The sequence below is a fragment of the Centroberyx gerrardi genome, chromosome 17 (assembly GCF_048128805.1).
Source record: "Centroberyx gerrardi isolate f3 chromosome 17, fCenGer3.hap1.cur.20231027, whole genome shotgun sequence".
Lineage (NCBI taxonomy): Eukaryota > Metazoa > Chordata > Actinopteri > Beryciformes > Berycidae > Centroberyx > Centroberyx gerrardi.
The window spans coordinates 10,858,509-10,883,595 of NC_136013.1; the positions used below are offsets into that span (position 1 = coordinate 10,858,509).

The 25,087-nt window shown below is 42.4% G+C and overlaps 2 protein-coding genes across 3 annotated transcripts; both read right to left on the reverse strand.

The window, feature by feature from the left end:
* Positions 1-127: 127 nt before the first annotated feature.
* ptpn21 (protein tyrosine phosphatase non-receptor type 21) lies at positions 128-19,046 on the reverse strand. 2 transcript variants are annotated; one of them, XM_071901254.2, is made up of 19 exons: positions 18,879-19,046; positions 17,673-17,978; positions 15,854-16,023; positions 15,472-15,569; positions 13,820-13,887; positions 13,612-13,682; positions 12,664-12,751; positions 12,327-12,415; positions 11,674-11,761; positions 11,248-11,327; positions 10,463-10,523; positions 10,144-10,225; positions 8,422-9,956; positions 6,485-6,625; positions 4,729-4,947; positions 4,061-4,189; positions 3,679-3,913; positions 3,233-3,393; positions 128-3,027 (listed from the first exon to the last, which is right to left on the reverse strand). In XM_071901254.2, exons 2-19 carry the CDS (start codon positions 17,850-17,852, stop codon positions 2,899-2,901), a joined length of 3,624 nt encoding a protein of 1,207 aa, XP_071757355.2. In that variant the 5' UTR covers positions 17,853-17,978; positions 18,879-19,046; the 3' UTR covers positions 128-2,898. The 2 variants fall into 2 exon arrangements, with proteins under 2 accessions (XP_071757355.2, XP_078145562.1); XM_078289436.1 differs by lacking the exon at positions 18,879-19,046 and adding an exon at positions 18,496-18,597.
* Positions 19,047-19,662: 616 nt separating this feature from the next.
* On the reverse strand, positions 19,663-25,087 carry spata7 (spermatogenesis associated 7). Its single transcript, XM_071901272.2, has 12 exons — positions 25,045-25,087; positions 24,240-24,305; positions 24,016-24,105; positions 23,752-23,799; positions 23,278-23,381; positions 22,579-23,048; positions 22,409-22,457; positions 21,943-22,064; positions 21,776-21,826; positions 21,532-21,609; positions 21,214-21,271; positions 19,663-21,020 (listed from the first exon to the last, which is right to left on the reverse strand). The coding sequence occupies exons 1-12, from the start codon at positions 25,085-25,087 to the stop codon at positions 20,394-20,396; spliced, it is 1,806 nt and encodes a 601-aa protein (XP_071757373.2). The 3' UTR covers positions 19,663-20,393.

Genomic DNA, 25,087 nt, shown 5'->3' on the forward strand with positions numbered 1-25,087 from the left:
TCGTTGCTAAACCAAAGTGAGACATTAATCACTGACTGATTTCTAATTCTTACCACTAGGTGGCATGATAGACAAGTATATTAGGAGATGGCTAATCCTGAACTGTAGAGACCAAACGAGTCACATATATATTTCCAAATATTTATTCTTAGCTGAAAAGATTTTCTACACTTTGTTTTTCCAATGGAATACCATTTTTGTTCATTAGATACAGTTTATACATAGTTTGTACAATAAACACCATTATGCGTTAAAGCTGAGAATTTTACATTGTGTACATCATGAACAGCTACAACATACATGGACAAAACCATTTTCACCTTGGCCAACCATCCTGTGTCAGTTTGCACACTAAGACTCAAATCAGCATCATGTTAAAACCACACACGTTTATACAGGCTTTATAAGATCCAGTTGTAAGCCAACCATCTACTCAGTTGGGGGTTAAGATTTATTTTCCTCCAGTTAAATAAATAAGGTCACTGCCCATGCAACTGGCATAAAACTCATTCAATAAACAAACCAAACTTCAGGGTAAGAAAATGACATTACAGTCACTTCCCTTCGGACAAATTATTAATTCAATCACCTCCTTAATTTGAAAGCAGGCAATCTATGCCAAACTTCTCCTTTTGAAACACCAATTGACTCCAGATAATATTGTTTGTAATGCATGTTAGCATTGCTTCTGTATATACTCTCCACGGCTGCAAAAAGGGAACGGACACCAGCTGTGCCCGGCTCCAGTCAAACACGATGGTAGAAGTGGTCAGTAATAGTCAGGAGGCCATTTCTCCCAGCAGGATGTGTGTCTGCAGAGGAGTGTATTCTCTCCCTGGAGTGAAAACAAGTGTGGCAGCCAGAATACTGTAACTGGAGCCGGTCTGCCCCCCCCTCCTCCCTGTGATGTGGCCCTTACTGCTTCACACTAATACTGAGCATGGGTTAACAGTTCACCACAGCCAAGAGGTGGATACAGGGCGATGTAAAACCTGCACACTGCTGAGTTATATCTGAATACTGTTAAATGGCCTCCTTTCTCCATCTCTGTCATGACTAGGCACTCATCCTTGTCCTGTACTTACAATGAAACAAAGGCAATGTTAAGATGATTTTGGGGAAACCAGCCCAATGCAAGAACTAGCTCATAGTTTGTAGTTTTCCATCTTTGAATGCCAAGTCTTGAAACCTTTCATGCTCCTGGAAACAGGAGGTTAGGCGATAGTGTCTTTTCCAAGTGTTCTTCGCAGGTGTTTCTCAAATGTATTGATTGGCATTATTAATACAAATCACTGCAATCATAATGAGAAATAAATGACACTGAATGGAAAAAAAAATCCTCTTAAAGATATTTTTTTTCAGATTTCCTTCATATTATGCAAAAATACACAGAGCCCTTTCAACTATACACTGTAGATAATATTTAGGCACTTTGTCTGGACAAAAAAATATAATTGAAGATATAATGTTCTCGCTCAATAAATACAGCACTCATGTGACAGAGCGTGCCGAGTTCAATTTGTCAACAAACATCAACAGCTCTCATGAGAGAAAAGTCATGAAAAATATGAATATAAAATCAATTTTCCAGTTTTACCAAAACCCTGCTTTGTTAAAAACCTAACTTCACTCTCCACTTCAGATTAAGATTTTTTTTTTTTCCTGTGAGATTCTTCCTCTTCTCATTCATCGTGAACTTAAACCTCAGATTTGTGGAACCTGTGCCATGTGTTTCTACTTCCTAAAAATCCAAACTGTTTTTGGATCGTCTCCCACCCGTCTCATCTTCATGGATTAGGCCTAGTGTTGAGGCACAGTGGGACAGTCCCATTCACGCACTGAAAGAAACAGTGTCTTCAGTAACGAAAGGGGATACTAAGGCCTTTAGGATCAATCACAGTATCTTGCGTAAAAAATCCTGAATGGATAGATGTTAAAATAGGCCCGTAAGAAAAAAGGTTCACAATTACCCGGTGTGAGGATTTCTAAGCCTGACTGTTATAAGTGAGTGGATGTAAATTGGGTAGTAAGGATTCTTTGGTGAAAACCTGAGAACTGTGACTCTCCAATAATCCTCTATACCTCCTAGAAATCATATACTGCCCATAACAAGTGGCTCTTTGGTGGCACAGCCATATCACAGGGTTTAGAGTATAACCTGATCTGACTTTACACCACCCTTAGAATCGTTCTGTTGTATGTAAACCTGTATATTCTTCTTACAAAACAAGTCAAATGCAGGGCCTTAGAACAAGTCCCCATCCGTACCATTAGGGGCCACATGGCAATGTTAAAATCCACCTGATCTCAAGACCAGCCTTCATATGAGACACAGTTTTTGTCATTTTCAGAATTAACGTCCACTATTATATCCGTTCTTCATTATCAGAACCAAGTGTTACCACAATGGTAATCCAGTAACAAACTCATCTTAAAAGTGACCTTAGTCAAATGAAAATAGATCAATTGCTTTTGATACACAATCATAATATAGATTTTTTTTTTACTGCAGCTTAACCATGGTTCATTATGTACAGCAAGGTACTGAAAAAGTGCTGGGCTTCATTAAGCAATATATGTAAAAAAAAAAAAAAAAAGAAATATAATACTGTTAAGTGGCAGGTCGTATGGAAGTCTTTATGCTCCTTCAGGTTGCGATGCTTCTTTGTTGTATATCCACACTTTATTTTTTCCATCAGTCTTGCCTACTTTAATACTTGGACAAAGGGCCAAAACGGGGTCCGCCAAATACCGACCGCCTGTTTGAACTGATTTCTACAGTTGCACCATCACAGTGCAGTTTGGCATAAACCTCAGGGAAATCCCACCCTACGATCATCTGGGATCACAGAGTTTGGGACGCTGGGGGAGGAAGAGGGGCAGGAGAGAGCTTTGTGCTCAGATGAGCCTGGAGTTGCGGAGGAACTGGATGAGGACTTTGTAGATGAAGACGTACTGAGAGATGGTCTGGACCATCATCATCCTCTGCTGACGGAGCATGCTCAGAACCGTCGGGACATCCAGCATCTGAACCAGACAGACAGACGGTTAGTATGAGGTAGATACGCTTGGGAGCATTTAAAATAGGAGCGGAGAAACACACAGAGGTGCTAAAGGCAGCCAAGAGAAAATATATACCAGATGCAATCATATTAAGGTGTAGAAAGCTGTACTACATAGTTTACAGGTCTGCTTTTTATATTTTGACTTCATACGAGGGTGAAGAAGCTACCTCATTGTGCTCTAGACAGGCGATCATGATCTCAGACAGGATGACCACTCCGGTCCGGCCCACTCCAGCGCTGCAGTGGACCAGCACAGGCAGGTTGGTGTTCTTTGGGTCACTGATGCTGTTTGTATGTCTCCTCACAGACTGGATCTCCTCCAGGTAGGCTGGAAAAAACATGATAGCATTCATCTCACTTGGGATTTAATTGCATACACAGTTAATAGTAAATATGTAGTTTTAGCACAAGGACCATGGCTTTGTAAACAATTGTCTTCCTCACAAACTGTATTTACTTGATAAATTCCTAAATAATTTCATGGCACCATATGGATTTAATGGAGCTATAAAATAAATAACAGCCATATTTTCAGAACCTGTCTTCCAGGTAGAGATGAGATCTTAAAAGGATAATGACCGTAAAAGGAAAATGCTTAAGCCATCCCACTCACTGAGGAAGCCTTTGAAGTCCTCAGGACAGCCGTGGTCGGGCCAGTCTGTGTACTGCAGGTGCCAGACGGTCCTCTCTTGGCCGGTCAGAAGGTGTTTGATCTTCAGCCCTGTGGTGGCGTAGCAGCCAGAGTCTGTGCGGAACCGTGTGGTGATCTTGAAGCGGCCGTACGTCACCGTGTTGTGCCGCGAGCCGAGCCGGGGCCAGTAGCGGAAGCTCTTTTCTCGGCCGCCCTCCTGGAGCGATGAAAGGACAGGGGGGAAAATTAAGACCGGGTCGGGAACGGGAAACAGACGTGGAAGTAGATGGTCGGGCCGAGGCGTACCAAGCTGTAAGCCTTACGTGACCAAAATCTTGCTAAATGACAGAAAACCCAAACGCACCTCTTCAGCAGTGACCATGGCAATGATGGAGACGCCCTGTTCCCACACCATCTGCCAGAAGTCCTGACAGGTGTTGGACAGGGGACCCTGTGAGGCGATGTAGCTCCACTCATGTCCACTTACTGTTATCTAGGGGGAGAGAGACACACTTTTTTTTTTACTTGAATTCATCAGTGTCACAGGATCTCATCAGGAATTCTTCTACACACTGTGAACCAGGGCAGCGGAAAATGGATTTCAGACTCAGCAGCGTAGACCAATTCTATTAAATGTCAACGGGATGTGAGAATGAGGAAAGTGAATATGACTGAATAGCAATCATGAAACTTCCCTCTTCCCCGCCCAGCCAGCCACCACAGTCGTCCCCAGGAAGTAAGCCTGCCACTCATTAGCAGCTGTAACCCTGGGGAGACTGTGGTTGTCTGATATCAAGGTAACAATGACTGCATGCAACACCGAGCAGGCAGAATCACTCAAGAAAATGACATGTTCAAGGAAGTCGGGTGTTGGCTTCACTGCTGATGAAAGGCTTCTTTCTATAGAGCTCCTGGTCATGTGAATGCAGTCAGCGTCATCAACAGTGTTTTCTGGATGTGCATGTACTGCGGTACCTCGAGTAAGGAATTTATATGCATACAGTTTACATAAAACGTGTCAGTGTGTCTTACTCTGATGTGTGAGGCGTTGATGTAGCCCGTGTTGTTCTCCTTGGTGGGAACCAGCTCCACTCGGGTGTCGTCGTACGGCAGCACGTCCTGGAAGCGGTTTCTCTCTCCGCTCTCCTGCAGCTGGGCGATGGTGCAGTCGCCCGATGGACGACGCTTCGGGACCTGCTCATACTCTGTGAACACCATGCCCTGCTCCATACGCTGCTCCAGCACTTTGCACTGATGAAACAAGGCGACAGTCAACATGTCATCCCCAATGAATGATGCAGTCCTTCTTCATGGCCAATCCATAACAAATATATCACCTTGTTTTGACATATAATTGTAGCACTTCTCTTGGGCCAATCAGTGTAATTTTGAAAATGCCAAAAAGCAGTGGTGAGATGTATCGTTCCCCAAAGTTTTGACGAAATCCAATCAGCAGTGACGGAGATATTGCACATGACACTTTGACAAACACATGAAGGATGTAGCACCCCTTTTGGGCCAATCAGTGTAATTTTGAAACTGTCAAAACTAGGGCTGCTGCAATAATTTAATGTTTATCATTTAACTGCTTAGTTGTTGTTGGTGTTTTGCTTACTCAAGTGATTTTGGCGATGTGTACTGTTATATAATCAAATATTGGCTACACCCACATAAGACTTCACCGATCAGCACATTCTTTATTTTTAATATTTTGACGTATTTATTCATTTCTTTTTTTCCTTGGAGAAAAAGACAATTAAATCGTTAATTGCAAATTATTTGAGATAATAATCGTCATTACAAAATTTCCTGATTGCCACATCCCTAGTCAAAACGAAGTATTGAGGTGCATCTTTCTCCCAAGTTTCGACAAAATCTGATCAGCGGTGCCGAGACTTTGTGCATGACAGATGGACGGAGAAAAAGGCAAATAAATAATTGCAATGTATGGAAGAGAACACTGTCAGTGAACATAACAATGAGCTTGGAATACAAAATCACCTAGGCCTATATTTTTGGTAGCTAGTTCTTGTGTGTGTGAGAGTGGCAATCAAAAGAAAACTGTCTTGAGAAATCAAGTTTGGGAATCACCTCTACTGTAAAAACCACCAGCATCAAGATAAACAAGGCTGACCTGTTCAGCTGTAGTTTCAAGTCAACAGCATCAGCACTGTTAATTAAGACTTTACGTTGCCTTCAAAACAAAGCCTCATCAAACAAAAGGCATCTAACATTACCAGCAGCTAAGTAACTAGGTTATATATATATTTTTTGTAGCCATAGCAACGTTTCTATATTCAGTGGAGAGTCATTTACAATGTGTGGGGCTAAGAATATACAAACAAAAAGTGACAAATCTGAAACATATCACAAATCTCATGACTAACTAGGACTGGGTAATAATTCAATATTATCATTTATAGTATTTCAGTGGAATCACATCGTGGTGATATGATGATACTGTGATATTGTGATACACAATTCTGTTGTCTAAATGGATGATAACAAGCGAATAGTATTTAAAAGCTGACAAAATGTATTAAAGTATGAAACAAACATGTACCATTTTAAGGAATATTAATTGACATTACACTGAACATTAGTATGCAGTTCAATCTGATGGACCTCAATTTGATTAACGTGATTTTGCAAACGTAAGCCATATCGTGATATATAAATAGAAAAAAAAAATCATTACACTAGCTCTTGCTTTGTAACCCCATGTTTTTCAGCAAACCAGTGACAAACTAAAAGCCCTGAAGTGCATTAGTGTGTTAGTGCGCCCTACCCTCTCGTCATTAGAGGCCCGTTCAGGCTCATCCTTGCCCTCGTCGTGCATTGGCAGCCTGGACAGCGATAGGCCGTTGAGGGCCGCCACCTTCAGAGGGCCCATCTTCTTCACCTCTGACCTGGCTCCTTTCTTCATGCCCTGGCGTGACAACACAACAGGGACAAGGAAAAAGTGAGAACGAATTGTGTCTGAGCCTCAGACGGAGGGAGTGAGTAGCAGAGAGGGGAGGGACAGCGCAGCCTCACATGGATTTTCTGGACAGAATGTCACCTGTCCGGTTTTTCAAGGCAGCCCAACTACATTCTTTCAATATGCAGGTATGTCTAAGTGAACCTGCGTGCGTCACCCACCGCCTGACCCTGAAACTACCCATCATGGTTTTCTACATGCATAATTGTGTGGTTTTCATAGATGACGCATAGACATACAGTATGTCCCTGCAAAAGTGCCAACAACCTACTACTTCAGACACCTGAACGACAGAGGGAGCATGTTATTCGTTGAAACTCTGGTTTTCTGAGGTAGAAATAAGATAATGTCGGCATACTGTGTGGAATGTCGCACTGTGTGAGGAAGCTGACACTTGCATTGCCAATAAATTACAGTAACACTACTCCACATGCTGATAAGATGTACCAACTCATTGCTAAATCATTCATCTTGCCTTCATGTCAGGGTTTTTGTTAGCTGGTATATGCCTGCATTTGGCTGGTAAAACATGCAGTCCGACAAATAAAAATATTGTCGGCCAAAATGTCCGGCGGAAAATATGACATAAATAAAATCAATCAATCAATAAATTATATTGCATGACCTATAAAAATGGTTACCATGGCTACTATGGCATATTAGCCCTTTTTACCAGCATGTCATCTTCCTACAGAGTTTTTATTTATTTATTTATGTTTTTACATTTTATTTTCAGCTTTATGCTGGTATAAAATCTCTGTAACGACAGTTTAGCATTCCAAAAAGGGCAAAAAATGACCATAACATGACCGTGCAACATAATCCAAGTGTTGTGAAGCCATGAATGCACTGTGGGTCCAATATTTACCTCATTATCTCCTAGATTTTCCACACTTGCTCTACACTGCCAGTCTGCCACACAGTCACTACAGTAGCAAGCCGACGCTGCCTTCAAATGCTGTCGGAAATATTTTCAGGTAGAGCGTGCTTTAACGACCCAATAAAGTGGTAAACACAAATGAGGCAAGTCGAATTTTACATGATACCCAAGATGCCAAGATGTCTTGGGTATCATTCTCAATCTACTACTTTTGTTTCAGGGTCAATTTTGCTATATCTGACTAAAAAGTACTTAAACTCAGAAGTACGAGCTCATGAGGAGCACTTGAAGGCAGCAAGACTCTTCCACCAGATCGCTGACAGCCAACAGGCCCGCAAGAAATAAAGTTTCCTTTCTGTTGACTCGACTGTTAATAAAATGCATTTGTTGGATCATTGCATTGGTTTGTATTGTTTATTGCTATTTAAATTTATTCTAGGCTATTTAAAACATGTGTCCAGTGAATGTTCTACTTGTCTGGAATCCTGAAATCTTACCAGCCATGTTGGCCGGCAAAAAAATGTCTAGCGGAAACCCTGCTTCATGTAGGCTTCACATTTAAAAAAAATAAAAAATAAACTACTCAGGAAATCCTAAGAGAGACATGATCTAGACTATCTCTCAAACTGTTGGGTGCAACCTGTTACGTGTGCAAAGACACAGCAGGGGTGACATGGAGAGACAGAAAAGGACGTTCAGTGAAATGTCCTTGGTAAAACAGGAGCATGGCTGAAAATGTTTAAGAACTACTGCGCTAGCCTAATCATGTGCATAACTAGCTGGATATACAGGTTGATTTAGGTAGAGTAAAACAACAAAATGGGATGTCTGTAAAGCCTATGAGGAGATGTGGAACAGGACTCACCGGAGGGGGCAAACCCTCTACGGTTTTCTTCCCCGCAGGCACATCAGACACAGGCCTCTTCTTGAAGTCCTTCTTAGCCTTCTGCTTGGCCTGGCCGCTCAGGTCTCCCTCTGACACAGAGGGCATAATCCTGGGCTGCCGTAGGTCTGACAGCAGGTACAGAGGCTCCACGTCCTGGATCAGAGGGTGAGCCTGATAGGCTAAGGAGCCAGTTAGAGCGGGGTCAAGGGAGGAGCCTATGGGATATGCAGGCGGAGGCTCTTTGGGAGTCTGTTGTTGAGGAGTCAGAGAGGAGAGAGAGGTCAAGCTGTGATGTTGTTTTGGCTGTTGGTCAGGAAGAATGCCTGCCATCGCATCCTGGGAAAGGGGTGTGTGACGTCCACTATCGTCCTCAAACTCCTCCTCTTCCCCACTGCTGTGAACCAGCATGGTGGCATCCGAAAGAGACTTCTTGTGTCCGTAGCGCACGTCCTCCTTGAGGTCACCCCCGTCCTCTGTCTTGGTACGTTCCAAGTACACATTGAGTTGCGAGCCGTGGGAGGGGCCACCGCGCAGGACCGGAGGCGGGGTGGCAGTTTCAGCTGCTGAAGAAGACACTGTCCGCTCTTTCACCCTCAGCCCCTCTAGGCTGTACGCCAACCCAGCAATCTCGATGGAATTGCGCTTCTGGGCATGGTGTGGGTGTCTGTGTGGGGGCCCACTGAGAAGAAGAGGCTCTGACACCTCCTGTAACGAGTGGGCGACCGGCAGGCTGTCCTCTTGGAAGGTCTGGACTGAGTGGTGCACACGCCGCGTGATGATCAGGTCCGGGGTGCTACTGCTCACATACAGGTGGCGCGACAGGTCAGGTGTGCTGTTTGCAGGCCGAGGGTGGGCATATGGGTAGGGGGGAGGTGGTCGGTACACCTGTGTTCTCATGATGTTGGGGGCCGGGTAATCCTGCGCCTGTTGCAGCTGGACGTTGGTGAGCTCCGGGACGCTGACTGCCCCCACCACGGGCCTCCTATCCGTGGGGTAGGGGTACGGAGAGGGGCTGTGGAAGCTGGAGTTGAGATGGAAGGGGTAGTGGTGGTGCTGGGTTCCTCCGCCATGCTCCCCCCTGATCTCCGGTTGGCTGTAAACTAGAGGGTCTGGTCTGCTGTAGGCGTACGAGTTTCCGATGTTCAGGTTCCTCATGGAGTGGCTCTGCCGGTGCTCTGCGGCCAGAACCATCCCTCCCCCTGCACCCCGGTTCTTCTGCCGCATCACTGTCTCATAATCAGGTGTGGCGCGGTAGGAGGGCGGGATGAGGGCGCTGTGGCGGTGCGAGGGGACGTAGTCAGGCCGGGTGATGTCGCTGCCGGTGATGGAGGGGTTGGAGGACATGGGTGAGGGCTGGAGGTAGTGCTGGGGATTGGTGAGAGAGCTGGTGCTGTGGGCGCTGTACACACTGCCATTACGTAAACGCCCCCCACTGCCGTACTCCATAGGAGAGCAGTCCAGGCTGGTCTGGGAGTGGTAGTAGTAACCGTTCTGATTGTTCATGTACAGGTTGTCTGCAGGAGAACAAATGAACAGGACATCCATAGATGGTTATGCAATTAGAATTAGAAAGCACTGACATATTTCAATTAAGCTGAAAGCAGTATGAGCTACCGCAATGCAAACAATTTATTTGCATTATGATTGTAATTATAGTTATCACATTGCAATTTCATAGTTGCAATCACTTTCTGTAGTTACCTTGTGATGATGTGTAGGGCTCAGTGAAATGGCCATTGTAGTGCATTTGAGGTGGGGGCATCATGTAGGCCTGAGGCTTTGGCTGCAGATCAACATCAGACAAGAGAAGGATTCAGTTACTGCACACATGATCCCAGTGCTGCCCAACAGCGTAGAATTACACATAAATCCAATTGTGTGCTAAAGCACTGTTATGGCTTGATTGTGGCAAATGGCGTGTGTCATGGGATGCATTCCGCGCAAGCCATAATTCAGCAGGCAAAGTGTGTGTGCACACAAGGGGGAGAGGGGTGTGTGTGTGTGTGCAGCTGGAAATTACCAGAGACAGTCTAGTTGAAGATCTTCGTCTGACTGGGTTGACAACTGTGGGCTGGGTTTGACTGGAGGAGAAAAAACTGGGAGTTAAAGAAATTATACAAGAGATGGCTGATTACTTTTATATTGACAGGCCTACTAAGAAAAGGAATACAGGCAGATATTAATTGAATTACAGGGCTACACAATGAAATGTAGATTGTAAATCAAAGCTCTTGAATTTATCTAAAAAAAGTTAGAGGAGTGTCATAAATGGGGGTCTATTTTTCTTTACTGTGCATATAGTGTTACTGGCTCAGCCCAATGATCCCTGCGGATTTGATAAGGTTTTTGCAAGGTTTGGACATATCTTTCCAAAAGAAACATTCGCTGTAAGAATCCTTTTGCTTGGATCCAAAATCACTAGAGGCTCCGCAAATTAAGGCCCATTTAGATTTGGGGAGCCTGTTTGCTGGGATGTGGTTGGCTGGGTAGTCAGGAAAGGATGGGTGTTGGCACCTGGTTGGTAGACATACTGTAGGCGGTGGCTGACAGTGTTGCTCACCCCTTGTTAGAAGGCAGAGAGGGACGAGAGAGCATTGGAAAGCGAGGAAAGGAAAGAGTGAGAATGGACTTCTGGGAGCCCTCAGAAGGCAGGGGGTCACACTCCTCTCTGAAGAGAGAGGAGGAGAGGGGATAGGAGTGAGGCTACACCAAAGAGGAGACACATGCACACAACATGCACACAAAGACGGCAAGAAACAAAAGGGACAGGAACTAGGCTAGACATGTTAACAGAAAAACACTTACAGGCTACTCTTGTTAATCTTATAAAACTTGTGCCTGGCCAGACACATCCGGCACACATATTTGGAGGTTTCCATGTCTTCCTGCACAAAAGAAAGGAGCAGAAAAAACCATCTGAGATGTTGAGGCATTCAGTACAGCGGTGGTGCTTCCTTAGTTATCTACAAGCAAAGGCCTTCCAGTGTATCCCCTCAAATACTTCTGCATGGAATTTCAGCCAGTGGTATGTGGCTTCGTGACCCACCCATGTGTAGCATACCCAAACAACCCCAGTTACCGCCCTACGCATACACACAGGTGCATTGTTAGGACTGGCTGATTGCTAGCTCCATCATAAAGGCTATTTCCAGAAAACAGTTATCCCATAAGAGACCCCCTTTCCCAGAGGAAGGGTAGAGAAGAGAAGTGGCACGGGGTGCAGAGACTTACGGTCTGGAACTGAACGCTCTCCTCTTTGTTGGCTAGCTCCAGGGCAAAGAAGGACTTGTTGTGACTCATGTTGTTAATTTCATTCCACCTACATAGCCAATTAAAGCACAGTGGCAAAGAGAAAGAGGGGGAAAAAAACACATGATGTCATGGTGGTCACATTTTTAACTTGCAGAAAACCACAGAGGGCTTTTAAGAGACTGTGGGGCTGCTGTAACAATGTAAAATAAAAACCATATGTATGTGGGAGTCAATATCAAAAGGTGTCTACTATATAGAACGCTTTGTAGATACAGGATTAGTTAGTGAGTGTTGAGTCGTTCTGACTCAGACTGACAGGGAATGCTTCCACAGTCCTTATCACCTATCGCAGTCTAATTGACTCATTTCCTCCTGAGCCAAATTCAGGTCTAGAAGGCATTAGGTAACTATACAGGACACAACTTCACCTAAGAATAGCTGTGGACTGTGCCACAAAATGCAATATATGGTGATGGAGTCATTCGATCCAATATAATTACCGCTCAGAGCTAGAAAATACCAGACAGAGCTTTTATTCAGGGCTTCATATTTAGAAGCAGATCATATTGCAGGACTGTGAGGCATTACTGTAAAAATAAAACAAACATTCCCCAGTTTATTTCTAGACTTACCTAAATACAAGAGGCGGCCTGCCATTTTTGTGCTTGACAAAGATGCCATCCAGACAGGCTCCCAGGATAATGTCTGTGCCTGAACTGTCCTGTTAAGATGGAGGAGAAGATAGAGGCATTTAGAAACACCTTTTAGGGGACAGAATTAGAAACTGTGAAGCTCAATCACCTAAAACAGTGTGTTTTTTGAGAATGTAATCCAAACTATTGAATCTTAATTAATTACCTATCCACCTCTCAATGAATCAATGAGGACACATTATATTTTGACCCAATAATTCTTTGCTGAAGTTGTGCAGTAGTATTAATATACTGTAGCTTCTGAGTTAACACTTACCTTGGCTTGATAGCTTTCCTGGCCATAGCCTTCCATTTTCTCCACCTCCTGCATGTACAACATCTCTGCCTCCGGGGCGGACAACCCCCTGAAAAGGAAAAACACACAACAAATGAAGAAATTATGTCAACACACACTGAACCAACGTAACGCAACAAGACAGAAACAAGCAAAACAATGTGTAAACTTGGAGAGCAAAATAGACAAAAACAAAATCATTGGCAACTGACATACACACACACACATATATGCATACAAACATACACATCCATCAACCACAGATTGCGCAATCCAGCAATCTTCTCACCATCATCTCATCTGTTTCACGGCACCTTTGACAAACCACAGCAGCCATTTCTTAAACACCAAGATCAAGATGACACGCTGTTCAACTCTTCACCTCCCTACCACTAACCTGACACCTCCCCTCCTCCCTCCCTGCCTTTAACCACAGCCAAGCTTTGACAACTATTCCTGGGGATGTACTGTGCTTTAATAGCTCTTTCAAAAGACCTGAATAGCTCTTACACAGACACACCGCCAACCTATATGGGGAGGATGAGGTACAGGAATGAAAAAATCTGCAGATTGGATTGGAATGGGATGGGATGGGATGGGGTGATGAGAAACAGCTGTCCTTGGAGTGAGTAGAGAGAGCACAAGATAGAGTGGGCAATATGGGGTTTGGTGCCAGGCCAGCTTGAGTTGGGCTTTTCAGCCTGTCCAAGTGTAAATCACAAGAGAAGATGGGCTTACATATGGTCTACTAAGTGAAACCAGATGATGACAGAGAATAAAAAAAGGCTGATTGCCTGGATGGATCAAGGCGGGGCTGAATCTGCAGGACTGCGTCTCTGCGAGATGTGAAGCTGTTTGTGAAGGGAATGAAAGACATGATGGTATCCCAGATGGAGAACAGGCAGGCTAGTGCTTCGAAAACCTGCTCACCTGTAGGTCTGATAGAGAAGAGCCACTTTCTGAGTGGCCTCCTCCAGCACTCGCTCATCCTGGATCCAGCCCTGCACAGACACAGTCAAGGTTGATATGATGACCACTGTGATACTAGGACACAACACATTTGAACACAGGACATTTGAAACACCCTTTATTCAATATCTGACGTTAAGATGTTGAGCATGAACAATAAAATGCTTACAATAGGGAACAGCACAAACTTCTGGAGGAACTCCTGGGAGTCATATCGATTGAAGTCTCCAAAATCAGCTAAAGACAGAGAATAAGGGATATGCATATTAAATGAATAAAGAAGGCGAAACATACGTAACACTAGCATTAAAGCATGCTCCTGTTTTTGTGTTAGTCCTGCTCTCTGAGTCAAATCTTGTAATATGTCCATTTCTGCAGTTAGTGTAAGGCAGAAAGAGGCTTGCAGGAATTTTAGAGTGGTGTAGTTCCTTTTTGGAAAGCTGCGGTGTATGATGACAAGATGGGCTAATTTTAGGAGAGGAGGGGATCCATTTGTTATGGAAGGGAATTGCTTCAGCGTCTGACAACGTAGTGGTCCAAAACTGTTCACAGCTTCAGCCCGCCTGCTGGCAATGTTCACAGCTATGTTGGGTATCCCAGGCATCAGCAATGCTCAAAAGTTACAACTGCCTTTCACTCCAAACTGTGCTGGCTAGGGGCACAAAATAGGAGCTGTCTGACTTTATTAGTGCACAAATGCTAAGTTCGCATGGTAATTTAAGCAATGAATAAATGTTTAGGGAGCTTGCAAGAGCCTGCTTGCAGCTTTTCTTCAAGGCAGGAATTGCATGCTGGTCAGTCATTTGAACATGGCTGCAACAGTAAGTGATCTCAGCGGCTGTGCTATGCTAACACCCAGGCCAGTAACTTGCACTGCCTGATATAACTTTGCCAGCAGTGTCTGAGATTCTTCTGGCTGGGCAAAAGTTGGAGGAGAACATATCAGGCCAAAAACTCATGCAAGGGGAGTTCACATTCACACACCCTTGGCCAAGTTTATGGTTTGGTTTAGGCTTGACGGGGCTTGTTAAGTGCTTTATATTAAAGAAACCCATGACTAAGCTCTATAAAACCCTAAGATATGTGGTTGAACAGAGGTTTCAGACAAAATAATTTCAGCAGCAAACACTCAAAACATGACATGAGGTATGAACAAACAGGCTCAGTAACAACATTCTTTTAAATTACAACATGAAATAAAGTTCACATTTTTGTTTGGCTGTGCTTTGAGATCACATGACAGGAAAAAATAAGTTTTGGTTGAGAATAATGATTTTACTCCTGCTTTAATGGAGGCTGAAAGTCAACTGTTTGAGAATCAATAGGCTTACTGCACTAGTTCTGGAATTTACTACAGCTGAAACAGACTAGCAGTGCCAAGCCAAAACATTAATGCAATGGGGGCCCATAGTCTGACCTGTCAAGTCTCCCACCCAGAAACCAGTGCAAATTATTCCAGGGGCTATTCCAGTGTTTCCAGTACAACTTTTTTGTAGATGTGGAGGTTGGGGTCATTTCTGTTCTGAGACCAAAGCTCACTCCTGGGCCCATTCCAGGTTGCGTGTAGTAGTTTAACAATGGCTCTTGTTTGGATACCGATATCATGATTTATGGACAATTGTGCTGTAATTGCACCTGTAATTATTTGCTTGGGCTGAGCAATAAGACCAGGTGATGAATTTTCATTGTATGTACTTTTTAGCTGTGAGGCTATTTTCCAGCTGTTAGGGCCATGACAGCTAGATGAAAGTCATGGAACACTAGGCTATTCAAATTATTCAAATTGATGTTTCTGTTACTAGCACTGAGTATTCATATTACCTTGCACTGCGAGGCCAGCCAAACGAATAGCTTGTTCTATCGAGCATGGGATCCTGCCCTCCAGGACATCCTTCTTCAACTGTAGGTAATACTGATATCTGTGAGGAAACAAGGGGGTTACTTAAGAGTGGGGAATAGACTAGGCAATTTTTGGGCCTTCAAGCAAATGTGACAACCTTGTTCAATTTAGCAGCAATGGGTGTGAAGTCATTACAGTCTGTCATGTGTGAACAACATTCAAAGACAAATGACAGGTCCATTTACTGCTGAGGTCACCAGACAAGCCTAATGAATTGCCAATAGGTGTTAACATTTTTGATGTAAAATTGAGAGGTACGTGATCACAATTTATATACAAACTTATGTGTTCCCCACCCCTCACCTTGTGATCTCCTGTTGGAGTTGGGTGACACTCGGTACGTAAAACACCACTCCAAAGTAAACAGTGGGCTCCAGCCCATACTTGTCCAGTTGCTTCTTCAGGGGCTTGTCCGGGTCAATCCATCTCTGCTGGTTCTGCTTGTTGAAGTACCACAGACTGAAGTATGTTATCTGACAGCGAAAGAAAGCAAGTGGAAACATTAGACCTAAACCACACTGATGGAGGATACACTCAGGCAACAACCTGTAAATCTGGCAGGCCAATTTGGGGTAAACTATTTGGAGTAAACTAGAAGGAATGTGGGCTTGGCATAGCCTAGTTTAAATATCTAAAAAAATATCATATTACAAACTTTAGAACAGTAATATGTGATTACTTGAGATCAACAACAGACATGCTACCTATTCAACTGCTCAGTTGAACTGATCAAACCTGCAGTTCTTCTCCTGAATATCTAAATAACATCCAAAACATCCAGCCTTCAGCAGATCTGTGGTCCATTCAACTGAAAATGTAATCATGCAAACAACTGTAGGAGGGTTACAGGCTAGTGCCACTCCCTGTTCAGTCTTGTGACTGTCTGGCAGAAACTCAGCCGAGGGCATCTCACAATGAACACTGGTAAGAGAAGTAACCTGTAGGCTTGTTGTTTATGGGGATGAGAACTTGGCCACAAGACTCTTATTGTGATTGCTGCCAGTTTCTAACCACAACTAGAACATTACTTGCCAACATAGCTGTGTAACCTAACCCTAGAATGACATCTGTTAGCAAAAATGTGCAAACACTAGTCAACAAATGATTTTGCCAATCATGGCATGTGCCAAGTAAAATGTTAACAAAATAGGCAATAGGATAGGACAGCTCTGTTCTTTGAGGTGAAATTGTCTACACGCCTAGCATTAACAGAATGGAGGTCCTTATTAGACTGTACAATCCGTCAGTTTGTCAATACAATCTGATGTTGCATTAACATTTTTAACTGTATTGTATGTCTGCCTGTTACTTGTCACCTACCTACTTTCTGTCATCGTTTTTTTTCGTATGTGTTGTATGTTTTTATGCCTGCCTGCAATCAATTGCCTGGGATTAAAATAAAGAACCGAACTGAATCTACTGATGGCTCTTGAGGCTTAGGATATAGGCTAGTTTATGACACATGCAGTATCACCTTGCATTTGGCAGTCATTACTTATACTTGGATTGTTTGATCTCGGAAAACAAATGGCATTTATAACCTAGCCCCTGCTGTAAAAGTTTGAATAAACTTAATTCATGAGTCAATTTCAGTGACAGAAAATGCATGACCTTCCAAGAAGTTCCAAGAGAACCACACGGTGGTACAGACAATTCCACTAACATCAAAAACAAACAATACAGCATTACATTCTCCATACTAGCAAATTTCTAACTGGGGGCTGGGGCTTCACAAGTATCTTTTTTTGGTGGGGTTATGATCAAAAGGTTTGAGAACCACTGCTCTAGCACTGATACTGACTACTAGCCAGACTAGGTCACTTATCAAAGTCCAGGTTCTGTGATTGTTGGCTTAATTTCTAATATGTTACATGTTTGCAAATCTGTGTGATGTGATGTACAATATATGCCAATGACAAATTCACAAGTAATGTCACAAAAAGGACACAATACATGAGTAAACAATGACATATTGGTTATCTTGGTTTCTGCTGTCAAGCTCATTCAAGTATGCCTGTGACCAGAAGACAGCCTCTACAAGAATGCTTACATGCCAAGATGGTCAATCTCAAATAGGTCAAGAGAGAACAATCAGCACTTGTGTTTGCATGAAAATACATACCTCTCTTAACTCGAGTCTCTGAGCAACTGCATCCAAACATTCCTGCCCAGTGCTCTCCACGGAAAGTGTAAACTCAACAAACTCCCCATTGAGCAGCTGAATCCGAGTGACAAGACAACTCTTGTTTGAAACGTTATACCTTCGAGTCCTTTTGAGTTTTAAGCCAAATGGCAAGGGCATGTTTCACAATTCTCCAGAAAGAGAGGTCTTCACTTAGTCCAGAGAAACTAGTCCTGTTGCTGTCCCTTCAAAGACAGTGTGAATAGTAGACCAGCCAGTCATCAGGCTCATCATCAACAGACAGACCTGGAAAGTGAGACAAGAAACATCTCAAAACCTCATTAAAGTATTACAATGCACACCAACTGTCAGTGTAAAATTAGTCTAGAAAAGAATGGACCCAAAATAGCATGAATCACAACTTCAATACGGTCAATCCCATGATCAAGGAGTATGTTACCATACATCAGTAAGTAGTTGTAACTTTACTGTACATGTCTTTATGTCTAGTCTCCCCCCCAATAACCCTAAAACAGATGCCCCACTAGACAAACATAGGGCTTATGGTACAGTAATCCTCTTAAACACTGCATTTTATTTTTAAGTTAACTACTTAATTTAGCTACCTAGAGTATGCTACCAAAAGGGGTTTAGTCTTTAGAACATAACCAATCTGAATAAACATGATGTAAAATCTATGGACTGCTAACAATTTAACCGACCTGTGTAACTTAACTATAATAAGGTTTGCTAGTTTTCCAAGCATGTGGTAGCGTTAATCCCCTTCCAGGGAATAGTCTGATCCAATCACGGACAGAGCGACCTGATTCAACACGTAGACTGGCAGCAACTGGCAGCGTTAAACACAATATCGCAAAATCCCTGCCGCTTTCCAACCAACTCCAACTCAGACTCTCACCATGCATCATCCACCATATTACAGATTACGAAGTCTTACAACATAGTAACATTCGTGAATAATATGAGAGTGCTCGCTAGCTACTGGGTTGTAAGTAAATATTGCATTCGTAAATCTTAAAACAGATGCCCAACTACTCTCATATTAAACTGTAATTCCTGGTTAACGTTGACCGTTACAGACAACTAGATTAGCGTTAGCTTGCTAGCTTGTATTCCAGCAAATAGACCAAACCGTTCGAAAGCTGACGTCGCTGGTAAATATATTGCAAATAACGCTAATGTTACCCGTTAGAAGCAATCCAGTAGTCCAGTTAAGATTCAGCCATGGCCAGTTCCGCCACCAGTGTCAACTGGTTACTATTTGCCATCCATCTAACGGGAATAAAGATACCTAAATTATCTTGAGTTTGTTTCAGGTTTAAAACTAACGTTACACTCCATGCCTCTTGGTCCGAGAGTTCAGTCAAGTTCCAAGCGTGTTTCACTTCCTGGGGCTGGAAGAGCAACAAGTATATCCCATCTACATCCGCGGCTGTTTGGTGTAGTTATTAATTGTGCTGCAGCAATTTACGATTTCAAGAAAGACCCGGAATATTCCCTGAACCTATAGTCAATTTATAAGAAAGAATACTTTAGGTTTATCGTGTCTTCGTAAACAGTAGACACATTTCCAAACGCGCTATAGTACCTTTCGTGGCGGCAGGATACATGAAGGTTTTCAGAGCATGACATCAGACAGCTGGAATGCCGGGCGGTGAAAATGCCAGAAATGGGACAGCTGCCTAGAGCTGCTGTTCGCTGTCCTGTCTGTTTACCTTTTACACCGGCTGACACTTTCCGTTTGTGTTTGGATTTGCAACATACATACTATTATGTAATGATCAAATAGTTTTCTTCTGCAGCTGTTAGCAAAATGACCTAATAGTCATATTCCTCAAATATGATAATAAACCGTTTATCTTTGCTGCTGTTGAGGTCACTATAGTACACCCACTGAGTGTGAGTAATTATCAGTTTGTAACAGTCTTACTAATCAGATGCAATCACAGAGGAAGCGGGAGTGGCTAAAAATTTATTGCAAATATAAAGACACTTTTTGGTGACAGTCAAGTCCTAGTAGCTACATGTCAGAAGCATAGCTGATAAATCAAACACCATAAAGAAATAACCATTTCTTTATAAACTGCATTATTTTTTTCTAGAATCCTGAGAATGTAAACTACAGTGAAACAAAATCATAGACGCTATCTCATATTTCAGACTGACTAGGTACACTGCAATTCACTGAAACTACAGTACAAAATATAACCAATTTTGCACACCTGACATCGGAGTAGTGCTGTGGGCAATACTTTGCAAATTCACAAGGCAATATAGTTACCATGGGGCAATACTGAAAAAAGTGTTTTGGACATTTCTTTGGAGATCAATTGCGGCTCAACCATTACGGCTCACCCTGTGTGCCTCTGTTTCCAATAGAGCATTGTTTTTAAACACTGCACTTGAAAAAGGAAGTCATGACCCAAACAAGACATTAAAACATCACAAGTCTCCAGTATGCTCACAAACAGAACATTAGCAGAATCTCTTACTGTGTGATGTTTTCATTGTGCTTTTGTAATAAGCTATAAACTAGAACACCGCATCGGAAGTGTTTTAACAACAGAAAGGGAAATACACCCGCTGTTTAAGTACATTTGCAAAATTATACTTAAAAAAATTAAATATTACATTTCTCTTTGTAACAATAGTCTCACTTTGTAACAAAAAAACATCTAATCCCTGAATATAGCAAGTCACTCAGAACTCGTCATCACTGACAGAGGCCCCCTGGTTGTTATCATGTGTATTGCTGGACACATGCAGAGACTCTGACAAATTTCTCCCCAGATCCTCCAATTCATTAGACAGTCCATCATAATTGACCTCAGCATGGTCTAGATGGAAGCCTTCATCACTGGTTATAGTGGTGTATCCATGGTTTTGATTGACGCCTTCATTGTCCGTCACAGTAGTGTCTGTTTGGTTTTGATGGAGCTCCTCCTCATCGGCCCCTGTATATTCACTGACATGCTCACTGAGCCAAGGAGAACCGATGCCCTTATTCTGATTGAGATCCTCAGAGTCCCTGTTATTTGTTTCAGTAGGTGAAGCAGTTCTTTCAGGAGAGCCGCTATGTAACGGTGTGTAAACTGATAAGGAGATGTCGTTCTCTGGTAAATCGCCGTATTTGATGAGTGATGCATAAGGGAAGAGGTTGTTGTCCTCTTTGGTCTCCATCTGTTTTGACCCCCTTGACTCCAGCTGCGGTATGTGTGTATGAAGCAGATCATTCTCCTTTCTCTCAAGCTCTGCACTGGAGGTGGGTGTGCTGACTGGCTCCGCAAAATCTTTACGTAGCACTTCCAGAAGGTGGCGCATTTTATCCTTAAAAAAAAAAAAACAAGCAATGCAATGGGATGCATGAGAAAAAGATCAAGAGCCCTCTGCAACTTCCTGCCTATATTGCTCATAAAGGTATCATGCTATTTAGGGTAATGAATTGCTTAAAAGCTAGTGACATTTTTATTTAAAGAACTGCACAACACATTTGGTATTCAGTATGAAATTATGTGCTCACCTCATCAAGTCGATGTCTATTCATCTCAAAATGACGCTTTAACACCCGGTCTAGGACCCTTGCAGAGGAAAAAAGAAACACACTCACACTGCAGTCATGACTCAGGAGGCAGTAACCCATCGTTATCGCTGCACTGGCCAATGGTGTAAACACTTATTGAATTATGAGAACCATGCTGTAGTATCATCATGAAAAAAGAAGTGTTATCCAGGCTGCCACTGTCCCACGTTTATCTGTAGCCCAACATAAACAGTAGATTAAATGGTGATTCCACGGTCTCTTAAGTCCACAGAAAATAGCTCATAAAAAATAACAAACCTGTCGGAGAAATGCCCCCTGGACAAGATGTCATCTGTTACATCAGAAATGAATTCAAGGTACATTAATTCTTCTTCCCTGAGGAAGGACATGTGATTACTCACTTCACAGAGACTAGGCTACATTATTTTAGATGGTGCTTAAGGTTCACGTAAGAATATCTTTGTGCTATCTTAAGTATTAGCAAAATCGCTTCAACTGTATCAGTTGAGGTATTATTGAATATACTGAAACAAGAACTTACTCTGCAGATACGCTCATCATAATAGGAGACTTTCTGCCTTCTGGTGAGACCCTAGAAGATGGCAATTGTACTTAAATGCTTTTAATCTATCCAGAAAATACATAAACATAATAGGCTATACCATTAAGCATAAAATCCAAGATCATATTCTCGCTTCATAATTTTACCTGGATGATGAGTGAAAGAATTCACTGTGTCTACTCTTATTTGCCTGGCTTGGTTGTCTGGATACTGAGAAATGTGTGCCATTTAACTCATCCTCAGACCACTCATGCTCAGTACTAAATCCCTGTAAAACAAGAAGCAAGAACTGTAAAAAAAGAAGGGATATTCAATATTAACATTTTACGCTTTCGGCAGCAGTAACAGCGGTTCGTCTGGAATAAGCAGAAGAAGAACTGGGTAGTTAGCATGAGCAGCGATAGCCACCATGGCTGAACAGACAAAGAAAAGACTGGTACCTACAGAAACTCAAACCTAATCAACAGAAAATCCAAGGAAAACACTTTACAGTACTGCCGCAGTGTTTGATTGCCAAGCGATCTCTGGGAAGTGCAGTGCAAAAACACAGCAGTAATGATCGCTTATTTTTTTGGTTTTGTCTGAAGAATCAAATTGAATCCTTCAACTTACCTGAGGTGGATCCTCAAATTCCATGGATGAGTATCCCTTGGTTTGTGTGCTGCATAAGAGAGAAAGAATTAAAGATATCGTAACACATGCTGAATCAATTATTTCAAAGACACATTTCTATTGCTATCTTTTCTCTCTCACTGTGAGAGAAAGAGACTACATGTACGTACCTTCCATGATATGTCTCCTGTCGCATCAATCTGGGGTTGGTGCAATCCTGATTTGGTTTCCTTCGCGGGGCTCTGTAGTAGCGATATTGTGACAGGTATGAACTCTTTTCGGATTTCAGTGTCCTAGGAGTGAAAGGTTTGTCCTGGGTAAAGTGTTGAGAATGTCTATGGAGCAAGTCTCCACTATACGTCTTCTGGACAGGGTCCTGGAAAGTCTTGTAGCAATTCTGATTGCCTGTGGTGGCAGAGGAATATGCTGACTGCTGCCTGTGGGACGTTGCCTCGAAACTCCTGTAGTTTAACTCTGATGCGGGGCGAGTGTGGTGAGAATGGCTCCGAGAATTACCTATTGTGAATGATGGATAAACTATCTGCTTGACGTGAAAGGAGGTGTTGAACCTCGGGGTGGAGATCATGGAGCTTCCTGAGCAGAAGTAGGGGCTCTCTTCACCTTGTACTGATCTCCTGCTCTGAAAAAGCAAACACATCGTAGGGTCAGACACCATAGGGAAAAGGTTTGAGTGAGAAAAAATATGAGCTTTGAGTTCAAGGCCATGCAGTCAAATTGTAAGTGTTTGTAAAGCTGTAGTTTTGTCTCCAACAGCCAAGGCCACAAGAAGAACATACTGTCAATAAGACCAGTAGCATGACATGAAGTAATGATAACATACATGAACAGGCTCTGCTCTGAACTCTCACCTGGGCTGATGAGCAGGAGGCTCTGCTGTTCCTCTGAGAGAGAGAGTGTGCTGACTGGGGACGACCCCCTTTCCTCAACTGCTCCTTCCTTATCTGGTCATTGTCTGTAAATATGTATGCAAAACTGAATACACACAGGAGATAGCCTATTCTGTATTGTGAAACTACTATAGGAAATAAAGCTGTTTCTCTCTTACAATGTATATGGGTGTTTTTAAAAGAAAAATCCACCCTCGGATACTCTTACACTGTTATATACTGTGATGTTTAATGCATTCCAGGAGTTGTTTTGTGATGAAGAGTTGTAATTTACTTTTTTGTGTATCAACTTTCCCTGAACCTGCCTCATTCACTGCAGATGACAAGTTGAGCCCAGAAACGCAATAGCTGTAATATCGCCAATCGCCAATAGCTGTATTTGAACAGTGTTAAAGTGTTCTGGGGTGGATTTTTTATTTAATATCTGCAACTTACACTTTACACTATATATCAAGCTTTTGGGTACTGAGGCATCAATGGCAGCTGTGGAAGAACAAAAACATATGTAAGATCATCACAATATATTGTTAATCTTTACATAAAACCCAAACCCACACTAAAACATAACTAAGATTTGACATATTATTAAACAACAAAAGCTTAACAGAAATACATAGTTGAATCACTACAATATGCATGGGTTGAATCAGTCTAGTTTAAAGAATTTTGCTGTGAACATCACAATCTCTGCCAGCTCACCTTTAGCTGAGTAAACCTTTTTGTAGTGAGACACCATGTGGTCTTTAATGATGGACTGAGTCACCCTGCTGGAGGACCGAGGGCAGAAAGCTACAAACAGAGAACAACCAATCTCTCGTTAGTCAACAATAGTGCTGAACTATAAAGTTATTGCTTGTGTTACAAATGAATGATACTCATTAAACTTGTATGTTGGTGATAATATTGGCATAAATAATACTTACGGCTACTTTTCAAACTCTGTCCTCTCAGACCAGTAGTGCTGCACCCTGGTAAAGATGATGCACTCCCTAAAATTAACATGCAGCGTAGTTTTAATTTAGTGTGGATATGGTAGTTTTGGTTTAACTGTTTTTTTTTTTAGTTTAGTATTCATTATTTAGTTACAGTTCTAGCTTTAGTATTTGTGGTAGGCATAATAATATAAGTGCAGAGCATGTATTTTGTATGTTTCCAACAGATAGCTAGTGTATCCTTTTTAAATGTATTTATCGTTCCGTAAAAATAGCCAAAAATGCATTATCTTTTGCAAAGCCCATATAACGTTAACAAAAAGACGAAAACAAGTGGACAAGATAGTTCAGTTCAATTTTAGTTTTTCCCCCACAAAGTCTATTTTTTATTTTCATTTCAGTTTACAGCACCTGTTTTTGAACACTTAATTTCCGTCTTAGTTTTAGTTTACAATAATAACCCTGTGAATAAGTATCTTAGCTATCCGACTCCACTGTCTTCAGCTTGGTGGAGCAACAGAAATTCATGATTGATAGGCTAACGTCAGCTAACGTTACCTACAGTATTGTATTACAAGCTAGGGTGTCTCGCCTTGAACTGATTTCATTACAAACCAGAAATGGTAGCAAAGGGCTAACATTAGTCTAAACCACATCACATTAGAGGGTGTGTACAAGCGAGTCAGCATGAGTTTATCGTTAGTTGGCTGTCTAAGCATTTTTGCTAATTCGCTACCTTATGTTGAGTAACCCAACGTTAGCTAGCTAATGCTAATGGTTTTGCACTTTTGCATACCTATTTTCGATTCCATGGTAATGTTACACTCAACGTATCCCAT

Coding starts and splice junctions, on each gene's coding strand:
- ptpn21 (XM_071901254.2), bottom strand. CDS start 17,852: ATGCCCTTGCCATTTGGCTTAAAACTCAAAAGGACTCGAAGGTATAAC. Junction 12,416..12,663: donor AGGAAAGCTATCAAGCCAAG/GTAAGTGTTAAC, acceptor CCATCTTAACAG/GACAGTTCAGGCACAGACAT. Junction 11,762..12,326: donor AGGCCGCCTCTTGTATTTAG/GTAAGTCTAGAA, acceptor TTGGCTATGTAG/GTGGAATGAAATTAACAACA.
- spata7 (XM_071901272.2), bottom strand. CDS start 25,087: ATGGGATACGTTGAGTGTAACATTACCATGGAATCGAAAATAG. Junction 23,049..23,277: donor CCTCCTGCTCATCAGCCCAG/GTGAGAGTTCAG, acceptor TTGCTTTTTCAG/AGCAGGAGATCAGTACAAGG. Junction 21,021..21,213: donor ATAGACATCGACTTGATGAG/GTGAGCACATAA, acceptor TTTTTTTTTAAG/GATAAAATGCGCCACCTTCT.